Genomic DNA, 15394 nt, shown 5'->3' with positions numbered 1-15394 from the left:
CCACAGGCACCCCAAAACACACCACCAGACGTGGACCTGTCCACCAGAAAGACAAGATCGAGCTTCAACCACCAGAACACAGGCATTAGTCCCCCCCACCAGGAAGCCTACACAACCTACTGAAACAACCTTAGCCACGGGGGACAGACACCAAAAACAACGGGAACTACGAATCTGCAGCCTGCAAAAAGGAGACCCCAAACACAGTAACATAAGCAAAATGAGAAAGCAGAAAAACACACAGCAGGTGAAGGAGCAAGATAAAAACCTACCAGACCTAACAAATGAAGAGGTAATAGGCAGTCTACCTGAAAAAGAATTCAGAATAATGATAGTAAAGCTGATCCAAGATTCTATTTCCCAGATCCAAAATCTTGGAAATAGAATAGACAATATGCAAGAAACAGTTAACAAGGACCTAGAAGAACTAAAGATGAATCAAGCATCGATTAAAAACACAATAAATGAAATGAAAAATACTCTAGATGGGATCAATAGCAGAATAACTGAGGCAGAAGAACGGATAAGTGAGGTGGAAGATAAAATAGTGGAAATAACTGATGCAGAGAAAAATAAAGAAAAAAGAATGAAAAGAACAGAGGACAGTCTCAGAGACCTCTGGGACAACATTAAACGCACCAACATTCGAATTATAGGGGTTCCAGAAGAAGAAGAGAAAAAGAAAGGGACTGAGAAAATATTTGAAGAGATTATAGTTGAAAACTTCCCTAATATGGGAAAGGAAATAGTTAATCAAGTCCAGGAGGCACAGAGAGTCCCATACCGAATAAATCCAAGAAGAAATACGCCAAGACACATATTAATCAAACTGTCAAAAATTAAACACAAAGAAATCATATTAAAAGCAGCAAGGGAAAAACAACAAATAACACACAAGGGAATCCCCATCAGGTTAACAGCTGATCTCTCAGCAGAAACTCTACAAGCCAGAAGGGAGTGGCAGGACATAATTAAAGTGATGAAGGAGAGAAACCTGCAACCAAGATTACTCTACCCAGCAAGGATCTCATTCAGATTTGATGGAGAAATTAAAACCTTTACAGACAAGCAAAAGCTGAGAGAGTTCAGCACCACCAAACCAGCTTTACAACAAATGCTAAAGGAACTTCTCTAGGCAAGAAACACAACAGAAGGACTATACCTACAATAACGAACCCAAAGCAATTAAGGAAATGGGAATAGGAACATACATATCAATAATTACCTTAAATGTAAATGGACTAAGTGCTCCCACCAAAAGACACAGAGTGGCTGAATGGATACAAAAACAAGACCCATATATATGCTGTCTACAAGAGACCCACTTCAGACCTAGAGACACATACAGATTGAAAGTAAGGGGATGGAAAAAGATATTCCATGCAAATGGAAATCAAAAGAAAGCTGGAGTAGCAATTCTTATATCAGACAAAATAGACTTTAAAATAAAGACTATTAGAAGAGACAAAGAAGGACACTACATAACGATAAAGGAATCGATCCAAGAAGAAGATATAACAATTGTAAATATTTATGCACCCAACATAGGAGCACCTCAATACATAAGGCAAATACTAACAGCCATAAAAGGGGAAATCGACAGTAACACAATCATAGTAGGGGACTTTAACACCCCACTTTCACCAATGGACAGATCATCCAAAATGAAAATAAATAAGGAAACACAAGCTTTAAATGATACATTAAACAAGATGGACTTAATTGATATTTATAGGACATTCCACCCAAAAACAACAGAATACACATTTTTCTCAAGTGCTCATGGAACATTCTCCAGGATAGATCATATCTTGGGTCACAAATCAAGCCTTGGTAAATTTAAGAAAATTGAAATTGTATCAAGTATCTTTTCTGACCACAATGCTATGAGACTAGACATCAATTACAGGAAAAGATCTGTAAAAAATACAAACACATGGAGGCTAAACAATACACTACTCAATAATGAAGTGATCACTGAAGAAATCAAAGAGGAAATTAAGAAATACTTAGAAACAAATGACAATGGAGACACGACGACCCAAAACCTATGGGACGCAGCAAAAGCAGTTCTAAGGGGGAAGTTTATAGCAATACAATCCCACCTTAAGAAACAGGAAACATTTCGATTAAACAACCTGACCCTGCACCTAAAGCAATTAGAGAAAGAAGAACAAAAAACCCCCAAAGTTAGCAGAAGGAAAGAAATCATAAAGATCAGATCAGAAATAAATGAAAAAGAAATGAAGGAAACGATAGCAAAGATCAACCAAACTAAAAGCTGGTTCTTTGAGAAGATAAACAAAATTGACAAACCATTAGCCAGACTCATCAAGAAAAGAAGGGAGAAGACTCAAATCAGTAGAATTAGAAATGAAAAAGGAGAAGTAACAACTGACACTGCAGAAATACAAAAGATCATGAGAGATTACTATAAGCAACTCTATGCCAATAAAATGGACAACCTGGAAGAAATGGACAAATTCTTAGAAATGCACAACCTACCAAGACTGACTCAGGAAGAAATAGAAAATATGAATAGACCAATCACAAGCACTGAAATTGAAACTGTGATTAAAAATCTTCCATCAAACAAAAGCCCAGGACCAGATGGCTTCACAGGCGAATTCTATCAAACATTTAGAGAAGAGCTAACACCCATCCTTCTCAAACTCTTCCAAACAATATCAGAGGAAGGAACACTCCCAAACTCATTCTACGAGGCCACCATCACCTTGATACCAAAACCAGGCAAGGATGTCACAAAGAAAGAAAACTACAGGCCAATATCACTGATGAACATAGATGCAAAAATCCTCAACAAAATACTAGCAAACAGAATCCAACAGCACATTAAAAGGATCATACACCATGATCAAGTGGGGTTTATTCCAGGAATGCAAGGATTCTTCAATATACGCAAATCAATCAATGTGATACACCATATTAACAAGTTGAAGGAGAAAAACCATATGATCATCTCAATAGATGCAGAGAAAGCTTTCGACAAAATTCAACACCCATTTATGATAAAAACCCTGCGGAAAGTAGGCATAGAGGGAACTTTCCTCAACATAATAAAGGCCATATATGACAAACCCACAGCCAACATTGTCCTCAATGGTGAAAAACTGAAACAATTTCCACTAAGATCAGGAACAAGACAAGGCTGCCCACTCTCACCACTCTTATTCAACATAGTTTTGGAAGTTTTAGCCACAGCAATCAGAGAAGAAAAGGAAATAAAAGGAATCCAAATTGGAAAAGAAGAAGTAAAGCTGTCACTGTTTGCAGATGACATGATACTATACATAGAGAATCCTAAAGATGCTACCGAAAAACTACTAGAGCTAAACAATGAATTTGGTAAAGTAGCAGGATACAAAATTAATGCACAGAAATCTCTGGCATTCCTGTACACTAATGATGAAAAATCTGAAAATGAAATCAAGAAAACACTCCCATTTACCATTGCAACAAAAAGAATAAAATATCTAGGAATAAACCTACCTAAGGAGACAAAAGACCTGTATGCAGAAAATTATAAGACACTGATGAAAGAAATTAAAGATGATATAAATAGATGGAGAGATATACCATGCTCCTGGATTGGAAGAATCAATATTGTGAAAATGACTCTACTACCCAAAGCAATCTACAGATTCAATGCAATCCCTATCAAACTACCACTGGCATTTTTCACAGAAGTAGAACAAAAAATTTCAAAATTTGTTTGGAAAAACAAAAGACCCCGAATAGCCAAAGCAATCTTGAGAACGAAAAACGGAGCTGGAGGAATCAGGCTGCCTGACTTCAGACTATACTACAAAGCTACAGTAATTAAGACAGTGTGGTACTGGCATAAAAACAGAAAGATAGATCAGTGGATCAGGATAGAAAGCCGAGAGATAAACCCACGCACATATGGCCAACTTATCTTTGATAAAGGAGGCAGGAATGTACAGTGGAGAAAGGACAGCCTCTTCAATAAGTGGTGCTGGGAAAACTGGACAGGGACATGTAAAAGTATGAGATTCGATCATTCCCTAACACCATACACAAAAATAAGCTCAAAATGGATTAAAGACCTAAATGTAAGGCCAGAAACTATCAAACTCTTAGAGGAAAACATAGGTAGAACACTCTATGACATAAATCACAGCAAGATCCTTTTGGACCCACCTCCTAGAGAAATGGAAATAAAAACAAAGATAAACAAATGGGACCTAATGAAACTTCAAAGCTTTTGCACAGCAAAGGAAACCATAAACAAGACCAAAAGACAACCCTCAGAATGGGAGAAAATATTTGCAAATGAAGCAACTGACAAAGGATTAATCTCCAAAAGTTATAAACAGCTCATGAAGCTCAATAGCAAAAAAACAAACAACCCAGAAGACTTAAATAGGCATTTCTCCAAAGAAGATATACAGACTGCCAACAAACACATGAAAGAATGCTCAACATCATTAATCATTAGAGAAATGCAAATCAAAACTACAATGAGATATCATCTCACACCAGTCAGAATGGCCATCATCAAGAAATCTAGAAACAATAAATGCTGGAGAGGGTGTGGAGAAAAGGGAACACTCTTGCACTGCTGGTGGGAATGTGAATTGGTACAGCCACTATGGAGAACAGTATGGAGGTTCCTTAAAAAACTACAAATAGAACTACCATATGACCCAGCAATCCCACTACTAGGCATATACCCTGAGAAAACCATAATTCAAAAAGAGACATGTACCAAAATGTTCATTGCAGCTCTATTCACAATAGCCCGGAGCTGGAAACAACCTAAGTGTCCATCATCGGATGAATGGATAAAGAAGATGTGGCACATATATACAATGGAATATTACTCAGCCATAAAAAGAAACGAAACTGAGCTATTTGTAATGAGGTGGATAGACCTAGAGTCTGTCATACAGAGTGAAGTAAGTCAGAAAGAGAAAGACAAATACCGTATGCTAACACATATATATGGAATTTAAAAAAAAAAAAAATGTCATGAAGAACCTAGGAGTAAAACGGGAATAAAGACACAGACCTACTTGAGAATGGACTTGAGGATATGGGGAAGGGGAAGGGTAAGCTGTGACAAAGGGAAAGAGAGGCATGGACATATATACACTACCAAACGTAAGGTAGATAGATAGTGGGAAGGAGCCGCAGAGCACAGGGAGATCAGCTCGGTGCTTTGTGACCGCCTGGAGGGGTGGGATGGGGAGGGTGGGAGGGAGGGAGATGCATGAGGGAGGGGATGTGGGAACAGATGTATATGTATGACTGATTCACTTTGTTATAAAGCAGAAACTAATAAAAAAAAAAAAAGTGTTTTGCCTACTGACTTTTGATTTCTTCTAAGGCAAATGGATAGGTAATTTTTATTCCCTGATTAGGAGAAAAATGGTGGAAGAGGGCAGGGTTAAGAATTAAGATTTCAAGAGCATGAGAGGTAGATGGCCAACCATAGTTCCTAAGGTTCGGTGCCTGTAACTGTTGCCGCCGCTTAAGCGTGCCAAAGCAGTGGTACGGCTGCTGCGCTCGTGTTTGCTACCACTAGAAACATTCTTGCCAGTAGTGGCGGCAGCGGGACTCCATTACCCCCTTTTTTCACTCTCTCCAGAAGCTCCAGATGGCGTCTTCCGTGGGCAACGTGGCCGACAGCACAGAACCAACGAAACGTATGCTTTCCTTCCAAGGGTTAGCTGAGCTGGCACATCGAGAATATCAGGCAGGAGATTTTGAGACAGCTGAGAGACACTGCATGCAGCTCTGGAGACAAGAGCCAGGCAATACTGGTGTACTTTTATTACTTTCATCTATACACTTCCAGTGTCGAAGGCTGGACAGATCTGCCCACTTTAGTACTCTGGCAATTAAACAGAACCCTCTTCTGGCAGAAGCCTATTCGAATTTGGGGAATGTGTACAAGGAAAGAGGGCAGTTGCAGGAAGCAACTGAGCATTACCGGCATGCATTGCGTCTCAAACCAGATTTCATCGATGGTTATATTAACCTGGCAGCCGCTTTGGTAGCAGCAGGCGACATGGAAGGGGCAGTACAAGCTTACGTCTCTGCTCTTCAGTATAATCCTTATTTGTACTGTGTTCGCAGTGACCTGGGGAACCTGCTCAAAGCCCTGGGTGGCTTAGAAGAAGCCAAGGCATGTTATTTGAAAGCAATTGAGATGCAACCGAACTTTGCAGTAGCTTGGAGTAATCTTGGCTGTGTTTTCAATGCACAAGGGGAGATTTGGCTTGCAATTCATCACTTTGAAAAGGCTGTCACCCTTGACCCCAGTTTTCTGGATGCTTATATCAATTTAGGAAATGTCTTCAATGAGGCACGGATTTTTGACAGAGCTGTGGCAGCTTACCTTCGTGCCCTAAGCTTGAGTCCAAATCATGCAGTGGTACATGGCAACCTGGCTTGTGTATACTATGAGCAAGGCCTGATGGATCTGGCAATAGACACCTACAGGCGAGCTATTGAATTGCAACCACATTTCCCTGATGCTTACTGCAACCTAGCCAACGCTCTCAAAGAGAAGGGCAGTGTTGCTGAAGCAGAAGATTGTTATCATACAGCTCTCCGGCTGTGTCCCACCCATGCAGACTCTCTGAATAACCTAGCCAATATCAAAGGAGAACAGGGAAACAGTGAAGAGGCAGTTCGCTTGTATCGTAAAGCATTAGAGCTCTGCCCAGACTTTGCTGATGCCCATTCAAATTTAGCAAGTGTATTGAAGCAGCAGGGAAAACTGCACGAAGCTCTGATGCATTATACGGAGGCTATTCGAATCAGTCCTACCTTTGCTGATGCGTACTGTAATATGGGAAACACTCTATGGGAGATGCAGGATGTTCAGGGAGCCTTGCAGTGTTATACTCGTGCCGTTCAGATCAACCCTGCATTTGCGGATGCCCACAGCAATCTAGCTTCCATTCACCAGGATTCAGGGAATATTCCAGAAGCAATTGCTTCTTATCGCACTGTTCTGAAGCTTCAACCTGATTTTCCTGACGCTTATTGTAATTTGGCTCATTGCCTGCAGGTTGTCTGTGATTGGACAGACTATGATGAGCGAATGAAGAAGTTGGTCAGCATTGTGGCTGACCAGTTGGAGAAGAATAGGTTGCCTTCTGTGCAGCCTCATCATAGTATGCTCTATCCTCTTCCTCATGGCTTCAGGAAGGCTATTGCTGAGAGGCATGGGAACCTCTGCTTGGCTAATATAAGTGTCCTTCATAAACCACCGTATGAACATCCAAAAGACTTGAAGCTCAGTGATGGTCGACTGCGTGTAGGATACGTGAGTTCTGACTTTGGGAATCATCCTACTTCTCACCTTATGCAGTCTATTCCAGGCATGCACAATCCTGATAAATTTGAGATATTCTGTTATGCCCTGAGCCCACATGATGGCACAAACTTCCGAGCGAAGGTGATGGCAGAAGCCAATCATTTCACTGATCTTTCTCAGATTCCATGCAATGGGAAAGCAGCTGATCGCATCCATCAAGATGGTATACACATCCTTGTAAATATGAATGGTTATACCAGGGGTGCTCGAAATGAACTCTTTGCTCTCAGGCCAGCTCCTATTCAGGCAATGTGGCTGGGGTACCCTGGGACTAGTGGCGCGCTTTTCATGGATTATATCATCACTGATCAGGAAACGTCACCTGCTGAAGTTGCTGAGCAGTATTCTGAGAAACTGGCTTATATGCCCCATACGTTCTTTATTGGTGATCATGCTAATATGTTCCCTCACCTGAAGAAAAAAGCCATCATCGATTTTAAGTCCAATGGGCACCTTTATGACAATCGGATTGTGCTGAATGGCATCGACCTCCAAGCATTTCTTGATAGTCTATCAGATGTGCAAATAGTCAAGATGAAATGTCCTGATGGAGAAGACAACGCAGACAGCAGTAATACAGCTCTTAATATGCCTGTCATTCCTATGAATACTGTTGCAGAAGCAGTTATTGAAATGATTAACAGAGGACAAATTCAGATTACAATGAATGGATTCAGTATTAGCAATGGACTGGCAACTACCCTGATCAACAATAAGGCTGCCACTGGAGAGGAGGTTCCCCGTACCATTATTGTAACCACACGTTCTCAGTACGGGTTACCGGAAGATGCCATTGTGTACTGTAACTTTAATCAGTTATACAAAATTGACCCATCTACTTTGCAGATGTGGGCAAATATTCTGAAGCGTGTTCCCAATAGTGTACTGTGGCTGTTGCGTTTTCCAGCAGCAGGAGAAGCTAATATTCAACAGTACACACAAAATATGGGCCTTCCCCCGAGCCGTATCATTTTTTCACCTGTTGCTCCTAAAGAGGAACATGTTCGGAGAGGCCAGCTGGCTGATGTCTGCTTGGACACTCCACTCTGTAATGGCCACACCACAGGGATGGATGTCCTTTGGGCAGGGACCCCCATGGTGACTATGCCAGGAGAGACTCTTGCTTCCCGAGTTGCAGGTTCCCAGCTCACTTGTTTAGGCTGTCTTGAGCTGATTGCTAAAACTAGGCAAGAATATGAAGAGATAGCTGTGAAACTGGGAACTGATCTCGATTACCTGAAGAAAATTCGTGGCAAAGTCTGGAAGCAGAGAACATCTAGCCCTCTGTTCAACACCAAACAATACACAATGGAACTAGAGCGGCTCTATCTACAGATGTGGGAGCATTATGCAGCTGGCAACAAACCTGATCACATGATTAAGCCTGTTGAAGTCACTGAGTCGGCCTAAATAATGACTGTGTGCCCAGGAGAATTACCCCTGTAGCTGAGCCTCAACCTTCTGTGGGAAAGGGAACTACTTTTTCAATATCATGGTGCAGATGGGTGACAGACAATGATAAGAAATAGCACAGCCAGACTTGCTTCCTGCATGATCACGATAGGGAGGGACCCAAGAGATGCGAAACTGCTGTTCCACAAGGAGTCTCCATCGAATTTTGCAGCAGCCAGGTGTCTGGAAGGTCTGGAAGGTAAGTCTGGAAGGTAAGTCTGGAAGGTCTGATCTCCCTTGGTCTTCCAGGGGGATGGATGGTTAGTGTGCAAGGGAGATAGAGATTGCCCAGCCGTTTTGTGATTATCATGGATTGACTGAGTCTTCTGAATTAATTTTTTTCTTTATATTTTGGGTATTGGAGCTTTTAAAAATGTTTGGTTTCAGGTATTTTTATTCATGTGAAGTGTATATGATTCTCTTGAGATAAGGTTTTAAGCTAAAATATTCCTTGTTTTAGTTTCTGAACTCTACAGATAAATGGGGACTTTGCTAGTGTAGTCTTTTTATAGGTTTTATAAACCACTTGAGCCTATATCAGTCCCTTTAGTGTCTGACATAACGTTTGGAACTCTCAGTGCTTTGTTGGTTTGTAGATGATGGCCTCAATTCTTTTTCTGGTCCGTTTCCTTCTTCCCTTCCCCCCACTTTAAAAATTCTCCTATAACGTGGCTAACAAAATACCAAGTGTGATTCAAAACCTCCCAGAGTGTTTCTCTTCAACACATCATCTGGTGCCAAATGAAGATTCTTAGGAGTTCTTATTAATTATGAAGGGCACAGTTGTGGTACTGTCACTGACGATAATAATAATGGATTTTTGGCCTAGAGTTTTGACCTATTTCACCAGTGTTTTACCGTTGACTGCCCCTCTATGCTGCTTCCAAAACTGGGAGTGTGTGATAAGATTTTTACTTTCATTTCTAAAGTTTGTTTTTTTTTAGGTGAGTCCTGTTCTTCCTTTTTCTTTCAGCAGAAATGAAATCCCAGGTAAGTATAAGTATTCAAATATTTGATCAGTAAGTCACAGTTATCTCCAGTACATTAAATAACTTTCATCAAAAAACATGTTATAGGTAAAAAGCTCTGAAGGACCAGCTATGTATATGATAATTATGTTTCAGGCCTTCTAGGGTATTATATATAATAACTTGTCTTCTGGTCGTGGTCTTGAAGTCTTTATGGATTCAGCCTCAGTAGTAGCGAACTGCACTGCTACTTGGTTTGGAGTACAAATTAGACTTTAGCCCTCCTGGAGGTTGAGTTTTTGGTATTGAAAACCACAGGAATGAAATTATTGTATTTCAACAAAGGATCGAGGGCTTGAGGCTTAAACAAGCCAACATATGTGTGGGAAGTAGTCAGCCTTGAGAGCAGGCTACGGACATGCCAGGCATGCCGCCGCTGCTCGAAGGGACCGTCCCTACTTGTTCCCCTCCTTGTTCCATTCCATGGGAGATAAATCACCAGGGCCCAGAAATCAGAAAGAATGAAAAATGAGACAAGCCAATCTGTCTCCACCCTGCACGTGCAGGTTATTTTGGATGATTCTGGGTTTATGGGTTTTCTCCCAGGGAAGTTAACCTTGAGCCGAGACAGTCATTAGATAATGTAAACCACCGTCTGGCAACCTTCCCTTTTCTAGTCTATATAATCTGCAACTGTAGCATAATAAAACTTGCCTTGCAACCATCAGTTGTCTTGGTCCTTCTGACCCCATTCGACGGTGCTACTTCAGTTCCTTACCCCGTCCCTTCTGACCCTGGGCGGTGAAATCCTCTTTCTGAGGCTGGTCCGCGGCAAGTGGCGCCCGAACAGGGAGCTGAAGCGTGAAGCCAATGAAAAGAAAAAGAAAGTGCAGGTAAGAGAACCCTTATGCAAAATATGTGTGGACACGAGTAAAAGTGAAACTAATAGAGGCATAAGGCAACAGTCAGAAGTAAAATAAGATGGGGCAAAAGGGCTCCAAGGAGCGTGAATTATTTGCTCCGGTTTTACTTTTGATGCTTAAAGCTCGGGGTAATAAAGTTTCTACTCACAGTTGACTGAATTTTTGCAGTATATCCATGATGTATCTCCCTGGTTTCCTGATGGCGGCTCTGTGACATAGAAATCTGGCAGAAAGTTGGAGAAGATTTAAAAAATTATTATGAGTCTCGAGGGCCTAGTCATACTGCCGTTGTTACATTTAGTTTGTGGAATCTGATAAAAATATGTTTAGGTTCTTCTCATGATAGTGTTGATTTGAATGTAAAGTCAGAAAAACATAAGCCTCTGACAGAAGAAAAGACTGTATTGTCAGCTACTGTGTCGCCACTTCCTAAACCGAAAGAGCTAATTAATTTAAATATTTCAGATGAAGAGGAACATTTTGACTTAACAGATGAGGCTTTTAAACATAAAAGGGAGAAATATCCTGAGGATGATTTTCTAATGGCTATAATAGATAAGTCAGTGAAAAAGCTGCAAATTAGTAAGGACTGTCTTCCTCAAAATTCTCCATCTGTAAAAATGCTCAGTCCCTTGCAACGTGCTGTACAAGCAGCAATAAAACGAGGAGAAGATCCTATTTTCTGTTGTCCTGTCACGGAAAGACCTGATCCTAATAATCCTCAACAGGCTATTAGGGAGCATCAGGCTCTTCCTTTTAAAATTTTGAAAGATTTAAAATCTGCTTGTGCTCAATATGGGCCCACTGCTTCTTTTACTACTGCTATGGTTGACACTATTACAGGAGAAGCTCTTCCCCCTGCTGATTGGCAGTCTATTGCACGAGCTTGTTTAAATGGTGGAGATTATTTAATATGGAAGTTTGATTTTTATGAACGGGCTGCTGAACAAGGAGAAAAGAATGCTACCCATGATATTCCAGTTGATTATCATATGCTGATTGGGGAAGGACAATCTATTTCTTTACAAGATCGATTAACTTATCCCTTTGTTGCTTATCCTCAAATAAATCATTTGGCATTACAAGCCTGGAGGAAATTATCTTCTACACACAAAACTGAGCATCTTTCAAAAATTAGACAGGGACCTGATGAACCATATGCTGATTTTGTAGATAGATTGTTACAGCCGGTGGGGATACTCATTGTGGATGGACTCACTGGTACAATTGTAGTTAAGCAACTTGCTTTTGAAAACGCTAATAATGAATGTCAGGCTGCGATTCGACCTTGGAGAAAACGGGGAACATTGGAGGATTATATTCGCCTTTGTGCAGACATTGGGCCTGCTTATATACAGGGTGCTGCTATGGCTGCAGCATTAACTAAAGTGGGGTTTAAAAACAATCCAAAGAGAACAAAGACTAGTTTTAAATGCGCAAAGGCAGGTCATTTTGCTGGAGAATGTAGATCTTTTCATTGTAACCCTGGTCCTTCCTTCCCTACTCAAAACCCTCCAGATGGTCAGAAAATCCCTGGTTTATGCCCTAAATGCAATAGGGGAAAACGTTGGGCACGAGATTGTCGCTCAGTGTCCCACAAGGATGGAACACCACTGTCGGGAAACTCCTCTCGGGGCCTTCCCCGGCCCCAACAGATAATAGGGGCAATGTCTGTGTATCCTCCTCAAACTATCAATCAGACATTAACCAAAAACCAAAACGTACAATATCTTTGCTCTCCAGAGAAACAGCAGGAAGCGCAGGACTGGACCACAGTACCTCCGCCCGATATGTATTAACTCCTGAAATGGGTCCTCGGGCCTTCTCTACGGGCATCTATGGACCTTTACCCAAGGGTTTGATGGGACTATTATTGGGAAGAAGTAGTGTCACCATGAAGGGTTTAACTGTTATGCCAGGAGTCATAGATTCTGACTACGAAGGAGAAATAAAAATCATGGCACAAACTATTAAAAATATAATAATGATTTCTCCTGGGGATAAAATTGCACAATTGCTACTTTTGCCCTTTGTACCTCATGGACAAATTTTACAGCATCAAAAGAGAGACACAAAGGCTTTTGGATCATCTAATGCTGCCTACCGGATTCAGAAGATAGGGAAAGAACGTCCAGAAATGAAATGAACCATTAATGGAAAGGTTTTTTCAGGTTTGTTAGACACTGGAGCTGATGTCTCTGTTATGACACAGATTCACTGGCATAAACGTTGGCCCGTTAGTCCTACTATTACAGAACTTCAAGGAATAGGACAGAGTTCTTCTCCTATGCAAAGTAGTCAGTTATTATTATGGCAAGATAGTGAGGGCCATTCAGGATACTTCCAGCCTTATGTTTTGCCTAGGCTGCCTTTAAACCTCTGGGGCCGAGATATATTAAAAGAAATGGGAGTGTTACTTTATAGTCCAAATTCTCAAGTCTCTAATATGATGTTGGATCAAGGATTTCTTCCCACAAAAAGGCTGGGAACAAATCAACAAGGAACTGTCTATCCTATTGATGTGAAAATAAAAAATGATAGACAAGGTTTGGGTTTTTCTTAGGGGCCTTGGATTCTCCTCCACTCACTGCTGATCCAATTACTTGGCTGAGTGATGACCCTGTATGGGTGGACCAATGGCCCCTCACAAAGGAGAAATTAGAAGCTGCAGAACAATTAGTACTGGAACAATTAGGGCATTTAGAAATTTCCAATAGTCCTTGGAATACTCCTATTTTTATTACCAAGAAAAAATCTGGAAAATATAGGTTATTACAGGATCTAAGAGCTGTTAATAAAACTATGCTAATAATGGGAGCTCTTCAAGCAGGCCTACCCTCTCCAACAGCCATACCACACAATTATCAGCTTTTAGTTATAGATTTAAAAGATTGTTTTTTTCACTATTCCTTTGTTTCCTGAAGATAGAAAACATTTTGCTTTTAGCTTGCCTTCCTTAAATTTTAAGGAACCCCTGAGGAGATTTCAATGGAAAGTATTGCCTCAGGGCATGGCAAATAGTCCTACATTATGCCAGAAATATGTGGCTCAGGCCTTAACTCCTGTGAGAAAAAGGTTTCCAACGTTATATCTCATACATTATGTGGATGATATACTTTTAGCCACTGATAATATTTCTTTATTAGAGACTGCTTTTCAATTTTTACAACAATCCTTACAATCATTTGGCTTGGTCATTGCCTCAGAAAAAATTCAAAGACAATCTCCATTTTTCTATTTGGGAAAATATATTGATAACACTACCATTAGGCCTCAAAAACTGCAAATTCGAGTTGATAATTTAAAAACATTAAAGGATTTTCAAAAATTACTTGGAGATATTAATTGGCCAAGGCCTTCCTTAAAACTTACTACTGCTCAATTAGAGCCTTTGTTTGATATTCTTAAAGGTGACTCAGATCCTTCTACTTCACGCTCTATGACTCCAGAAGCACTTCAAGCTTTACAAATAGTTAATAGAGCTATCAGCTCTGCACAATTAACTCGAATGCATACTCACCTGCCAATTTCTTTAATTGCTTGTCCAACACCTCATGTGCCTACTGCCATCTTATGGCAAACTGTTGGAATTATTGAATGGATTCATATGAAAACTACATCCTCTAAGGTTATTAACCCTTATTTTGAACTTATTAGTAAGCTAATAATGCAAGGTAGAACTAGATGCTTACAACTTCTGGGTATAGAAACTTCTCAAATTATTATCCCTTATTCAGTTAGTCAACAAAATTGGCTTTTTCAACATAGTAATGAATGGGGTCTTGCTCTTGCAGGATTTTCAGGTGCCTTGGAATGCCATTACCCTGCTGATAAATTGATCCAATTCGACAAACTTAACTGTTATATCTTTCCTTCTATAATTAGGCAACAGCCTATTCCTCATGTACCTTTGGTTTTTACAGACGGTTCTTCTTCAGGAGTGGCTACTGTAATCATTGACGACGGAACCAAACTCATTAAACAAACTTCCTTGACTTCAGCTCAACGTGTTGAACTGTATGCTGTCATTATGGCTTTTAAACATTTGCCTTCTATATCTTTTAATTTGTTTTCTGATAGTAAATATCTTATCAGCTTATTATTTCTTCTGGAGACTGCGACCAGAGGACATACTAATGACCCTGAATTATCATCCTCTTTTCGTTTGCTTCAACAGCTTATTCGTTCCCACGATGGTCGTGTTGCAGCTCTGCATATCCGTGCTCATTCTAACTTGCCTGGTCCATTGTCTAAACTTACTGCGGCTGCAGATGTTTTAACTCGATCTAAACGTGATCTTTATCCTGTGCGTTTTCCTCCCAAAAATAAAGTTAAAGTTACTCTTCCTCCTCAATCTCTTTTCCCTAAAGCAGGACATATCCCAAATAACCGTCTTCCTCCTTTCCGTTCGTCATGCTGTCAAGAATGGCTAAGGTATTGCATTCATTATCTTCATACTGTTGATACTCATGGTCCATGTCCTGGACACCCTCATATTATGGTAAGTTATGATCAAACTGCTTCACAAGCAGCACAGCAATCGCATGCTTTACACCATCAGTCGGCGGCTACGTTACGCAAAGAATTTTCCCTTACTCGTGAAGCCGCCCGACAAATTGTTAAGCAATGCCCACAGTGCTTACCTCACCTTCCTGTTCCACATTATGGTGTTAATCCTC

At 40.5% G+C, this 15394-nt stretch overlaps 1 protein-coding gene across 1 annotated transcript; it reads left to right on the top strand.

Moving 5' to 3' along the window:
• Positions 1-5641: 5641 nt before the first annotated feature.
• Positions 5642-8782, top strand: LOC307048750 (UDP-N-acetylglucosamine--peptide N-acetylglucosaminyltransferase 110 kDa subunit-like; the record flags this gene model as incomplete). The annotated part of the gene is made up of 1 exon (XM_079697950.1): positions 5642-8782. One exon carries the CDS (start codon positions 5642-5644, stop codon positions 8780-8782), a length of 3141 nt encoding a protein of 1046 aa, XP_079554076.1.
• Between the last annotated feature and the right edge of the window lie 6612 nt (positions 8783-15394).

Source organism: Hyperoodon ampullatus (assembly GCF_949752795.1).
Source record: "Hyperoodon ampullatus genome assembly, chromosome: 2".
Classification (NCBI taxonomy): Eukaryota; Metazoa; Chordata; class Mammalia; order Artiodactyla; family Ziphiidae; genus Hyperoodon; species Hyperoodon ampullatus.
Note: the sequence above shows the minus strand (reverse complement) of the source record. Positions and strands in the feature narration are given on the sequence as shown.